Source organism: Vitis vinifera, chromosome 15 (genome assembly GCF_030704535.1).
Source record: "Vitis vinifera cultivar Pinot Noir 40024 chromosome 15, ASM3070453v1".
NCBI classification, from domain to species: Eukaryota; Viridiplantae; Streptophyta; class Magnoliopsida; order Vitales; family Vitaceae; genus Vitis; species Vitis vinifera.
This window is the reverse complement of record NC_081819.1, coordinates 17,122,032-17,127,695: the sequence shown is the minus strand read 5'-3', so window position 1 is coordinate 17,127,695 and position 5,664 is coordinate 17,122,032. Positions and strand designations below refer to the sequence as shown.

The window sequence follows — 5,664 nt, the reverse complement described above, 5'->3', positions numbered from 1 at the left end:
TCTGAAGTTCTTAGACTTGCAATGTGTATGTTATATTCCAGAATGTTATATTTACTCATGAGTGGTAATAATCCCACACCGGGACCACATGAGCTTCTAGTTTAGACTCCTCTTTCATTAGTAGGTATGATGCTAAATGTACCATGACTGTTATATTTGTTTGTCACTTTTAAACTTGCAATGTTGGTTTTCAAGTTGTATGAATAAGATTGAATCAAACTCATATCTATTAGAGTTCTTTCATTTTTCATTTTAAGTTCTTATGAATGATAAGAGATGGAAGAATGTGTATGTTACAAAATTAACTTGCATAAATATTTTAGTTAGAATATGCTTTTTACTTCTCTGCAAATGCAAATAGTATACTTGTAATGAAGATGAGAACATCATATGATAGACTAAATTAATAGCACGCTCACTTAGAATATGATTGTTGGATTCAAACTTCAAATGAATATATTATTTGTTATTATGATAACATAAGTCAATTTTATTTTTATTTTTTTCAAATAATTATCAAGTAAATGTATCATTTCCATACATATATTGGGTTTCACTTATTTTTCTTTTTATTATTTAATTATATTTCACCTATTTTCAAATTTCAATTTTTGTAAAAGACAAACATAATACTAACAATAATTTTTTTAATAAAAAAATTGTGTCTATAAATAATACAAATTAGATGGGAAAAAAATGCAGAACTTATGACCTAGGGAAAGTGAATAGACCTCATGATTTAGATTACATAATATAATTTATTTATTTTTTTATGTGTTAACTATTTTCAAGAGCTGGAGTTCAGTTTAATTAAATTTATTAGGATTACAATTGTTCACGATTTTAATAATCAAATTCAATCAAAGTTTATGTGCATTACGTAAAGTTCACTAGGGAAGAAAATATAAAATAATTTTTTAAGATATTAAATTATTTCTAAAATAATTAGTTTGGGATTTCACACTAAGGCCAGCCCAGTTTAGGAGCTAAATTTTCAACCGTTGGAGCTATTCTGAAGGCCTACTAGGCTAAGCTAAGAATGGCACCAACCAACATGGTCCGTTTACATTGCTTTTGTATTATATGTCCACTTAACTGCATCTCCCAAAGGCACTATAGTGAAACACAAACTAGCCCAAATAAATTTTCCGACTCTAACTACTTCCTACAATTCTGTCAAAAAAGACCTAATTTCTCATTAAAAAATGATTAAAAATAAAAATAACAACAAAATCAAGTTATGGTTCAAAAGATTTTTATTTTTTTTTAAAAGAAATTCTATGTTAACGTTAAAAAATTGAAAATAAGTAAAACATAAGATGAGTTACAAACTAAGTGCATGGAAAGTAAATCCAAAAGGGGATAGCTAACTAGGGACAATAATCTAAACAAGTAGGCTTATCAATTTGTTGAATCCATAGGATTTGTAATTTCCCTATGCATTATGAATTATATTCAATAATTTGAATTTCTTATGGAAAAGTTGATCCTTTTCTATGGCATCAACCAAGAGGGATTATGAGACACGTAGGAGCCTTTCAAAAGATAAAAATTTTAAGAAACATAATCTCTTAAGAGAATTTGGAAATATGTAATATTAAAAAAGTTTAACCTTCCACAATGTCATCATCCTCGTAATCTCATGGTCTATAAATAATATGTTATCAAACCCAAAAGTTTTATATATGAAATATCTTTTGAGATATGTTATATTATATATCAAAATAATTTTTTTATATTGAATAATACATATAATAATATTATTTTATAGAATTTTTTTTTTAGTTTTAAATTTTAAATTTAATTTTTTTAACTAAAATTTTTTATTTTATAAAATAAGTAATATAAAAAAAAAATATGAAAAGAATAAATTTATGGTATATATATATAAACCATTATTGAGTTTTTTATTCTTAAAATAGAAAATAGATTTTTAAGTCCAAAACAAATTTGATAAACATTTACAGAAAATAGTTTTTTGAAAACAAGTTATTTTTTAGTATAAATTTTAGGTGTTTTTAGTTCTTTTTTGTAAAATGTTATGAACAACAATTAAAAATATGAAAAATATTTTTAAAAACTTTTGTATCACATGTTAATAAATAAAAGATAAGATGAGAAAATTATTTTGATATTTTGAGTTGTCAAATAATTTTATTCCTAAAAATAATTGAAAAATATTTTTAAAATCTACTGTAGAAAAACTATTTGAGAGTTGTTATTCAAAATATTATTAGACAAGTCTAGTACTGATCTTAGTATATTTTTATATTGTATAATTTTAAGTGAAATAATCAAAATATTTAAAGAAAAAATTGATAATTGGTGAAGAATTTTTGATAAATTTAGAAATTTGTAATAAATATTAATAAATGAAAAATTAGTTAAACATTATATCTTATTATGATTTTCCACTTTCAAAACCTAATAATAAAATTTGATAACAAATTTCTATCAATTTAAAACTTTTTACCGATAAAATCTTTTCTTGGACATCTTTATATATATATTTGTAAATTTCATCATATCTTTATTTTTTATTTATAAAATTAAAGGATAAAATTAAAACATTAAAAATAAAAAAGAAGTATATCCCAACTTACATCAATTAAGAGAAGATATATTAAGCAAATGAAGAATAAAAAAATAATTAATGATAAAATAAACCACTTATTAGTTAGTATTTAATGATTTACATTATTATATAGCATTGTATTTTTATTTTTATGTATACGGTTTTTAAATTGTAATATATATTTTTTTATTTTTGAGTTAGTTTTTTTTTTTTGTCTTTGATATTGTGTTGTCTGCAGTTTTAAAAGAAATGAAAATTATTTAAAAGAAATGAAAATTATTTATCCCACATAGCTTCAAAATTAAAAATATTATATATATTTATTAGAACTTTGATACCCTTGAAAAGAGCAAGCACAACCAATAAGCAAGTTGTCATCCAATCAGATTCTAAGGAACCAAGCGCCTTCTACTTCTAAGATAAAAAGCACCTCACAACCAATAAGCAAGTTGTCATCCAACCCTCTACTCCCGAGAGAGGGGTGAGTCTGGGACCCACGTCGACGCCTTCACTTAGTCAAAGAGAAGCCCTAATCAAGTTGTCATCCAATCAGATTCTAAGGAACCAAGCGCACCCAAGTCGAGAAGCCCTCTACTTTCGAGAGAGGGGTGAGTCTGGGACCCACCTCTCGCTTGATAGGAGAGGGGTTCCCATAGGCTCTTCTCAGATAAAAAGTCAAGCCCAGGCTTCTGCTCCAGGCTTTAGCGCCACCTCTCGCTTGATAGAGAGAGGGGTTCCCTTGATAGAGAGAGGGCTTGATGCTCCAGGCTTTAGCACCACCTCTCTTTCTTCCTTCCTTCTTAATTAATTTGGCCACGTAACAATTCATTTAACACTTGGTCAAGGCACCCCAAATCATTAGAAAGCACCACCTCTCGCTTGATAGAGAGAGGGGTTCCCTTGATAGAGAGAGGGCTTGATGCTCCAGGCTTTAGCACCACCTCTCGCTTGATAGAGAGAGGGGTTCCCTTGATAGAGAGATCGCTTGATAGAGAGAGGGGTTCCCTTGATAGAGAGATCGCTGCTCCAGGCTTTAGCACCACCTCTCGCTTGATAGAGAGAGGGGTTCCCTTGATAGAGAGATCGCTTGATAGAGAGAGGGGTTCCCTTGATAGAGAGATCGCTGCTCCAGGCTTTAGCACCACCTCTCGCTTGATAGAGAGAGGGGTTCCCTTGATAGAGAGAGGGGTTCCCATAGGCTCTTCTAAGATAAAAAGTCAAGCCCAGGCTTCTGCTCCAGGCTTTAGCACCAAATTTTCTATAAATAGCAAGCAAGGAAAACATCTACAATATCCCACATTCATTCCCCTCCTCCCCTCCCTTCAGGCTTCTAATCAAGAGCAACAGCATCTACAATATCTGCCATGGCCACACAACCACGGTATGCCGCCTTTTCTCATGTCTTGCTATTTTATGGTTGCCCAATCATGCCATACACATGATTCCTGGGCTTTTGCCTCATGCCCTTTTTCCATTTTGTTACTGTATCCATCTCCATTCTGTTTTCAATATTCTCTTACCTTACTCAACCCATTTGTTTAATTCAATAATCATTTCCTTCAACTTTTATGTTTCACTAATTTTCATTAATTAAATTTAACCAATGCTTGTGCCTTCATTTAATATATACTTATTTAAAAATATACCTTAACCCATTAAAATTCTCTCATGTATGGGTTTCAATAAAAATAATACCACCATTGACATTTCACTCTTTTCTCACAATGCTCTTCTACTTGTGAGCACTTAATTTTTCAAACTCTAGTTTGAGGTTAAATTTTTATCTCAATTATTTGTTTTTCAAATATACATGTTGGATATTACATGTTTTATCCACTAAAACAGAAAGTGTTGTTCTTCATATTTTAGATGTACTTTTAATATTTTAAAATTATAATTGATTTAAATAATACTGTGTAATATTCTCTAAAATTAGATAAAATGATTGATTTAATCTCATTTATCTAATTTTTTTAATTAGTACTGCTACTATCTTATTTTCACAAATCTAATTGAATTTCCTACTTATTTATTTATTGTTTTCATGACAGAGTTTCATCAGCTTTCATCTCTTTCCTTACGATCCTGGGTTCAGTTGTCCTTGCGAAATACCAATATGATAATGTTTCCCCATTTGGGGAACACAATATAGCTATGCGAATCTCCTTGTTTGCAACATTTATATATTTCATGGTGGTTGTGGTTTATGAAATCCTTAATCTTGATGGAACTATCAAAGTTGAAGATGATGGAAGATATCTCCTTATTTTGGGTCATGTTCGGTTCTTAAGTGGAACAATAGCTGCAACTTTGTTGATCCTGATCTTGATCTCATATTTTGGATGGTTCCTCCTTGTCATATGGACTATGTTCTTAGTGAAAATAGCATGTTATTGGGATAAACCATTTTATAACTTCGATATGTTCAAGATCAAGAATCAAAACACCACCAATAGCGAAGGAGGACAAGAGGCGCAACAACCACCAGTTTAGAGTAGGTTTGGCCCATAAAAGATTAAGCAAAAAAACATATTTTGTTCTTGTAATATCTGTCATCCAAGTGTTCTATTTTCAAATGATCTATCCAATCTTATATTTACATATATGCTACTTGAATAAACCATTTTATCACTTTGATATCTTCAGGACTCAAAACAACACCAGCGATGGAGGCACAGAGGACAAGAGGAGCAGTTACCCTGTAGGCCATTACCAAAGAAGATTAAGCAATTTGTCTTTTGTACTATCTTAGAAATAATTTGCTTCTATATTTAAAGTGTTACCCTCAAATGTTTTTTGTACTCAGTTATTTCCACTTATGGTGCTATCCATATTTAAAGATCAAATTCCGACATGTTTCATTGCCAACATGGTTTTATATATTGTTTAGCTAGGCCTCCCACCTACCTCTCCATAATATCCCTTGAACATGGGAAGTATAAACTAACATCAACTGCTAATCTTTCCCATTCTTACACAAAACAGAACCCAGGGAAAGGTTTTTTTAGGAGTTGCATTTTCTATGTTCCCAAACAATAGAAAATCCCACATATAGCATTTTGCTATCTACTATTCTTCCCCGCATTTTC

At 30.0% G+C, this 5,664-nt stretch overlaps 1 protein-coding gene across 2 annotated transcripts; it reads left to right on the top strand.

Annotated features, from left to right (window-relative positions):
- The first annotated feature begins 3,295 nt into the window (after positions 1-3,295).
- Positions 3,296-5,421, top strand: LOC104881877 (uncharacterized). 2 transcript variants are annotated; one of them, XR_002031922.2, is made up of 3 exons: positions 3,296-3,956; positions 4,627-5,069; positions 5,222-5,421. XR_002031922.2 is itself a non-coding variant. In XM_010663380.3 (2 exons), exons 1-2 carry the CDS (start codon positions 3,940-3,942, stop codon positions 5,066-5,068), a joined length of 459 nt encoding a protein of 152 aa, XP_010661682.1. In that variant the 5' UTR covers positions 3,296-3,939; the 3' UTR covers positions 5,069-5,421. The 2 variants fall into 2 exon arrangements, 1 of the variants encoding a protein (XP_010661682.1); XM_010663380.3 differs by having other exon boundaries at positions 4,627-5,421.
- The last annotated feature ends 243 nt before the right edge of the window (positions 5,422-5,664 follow it).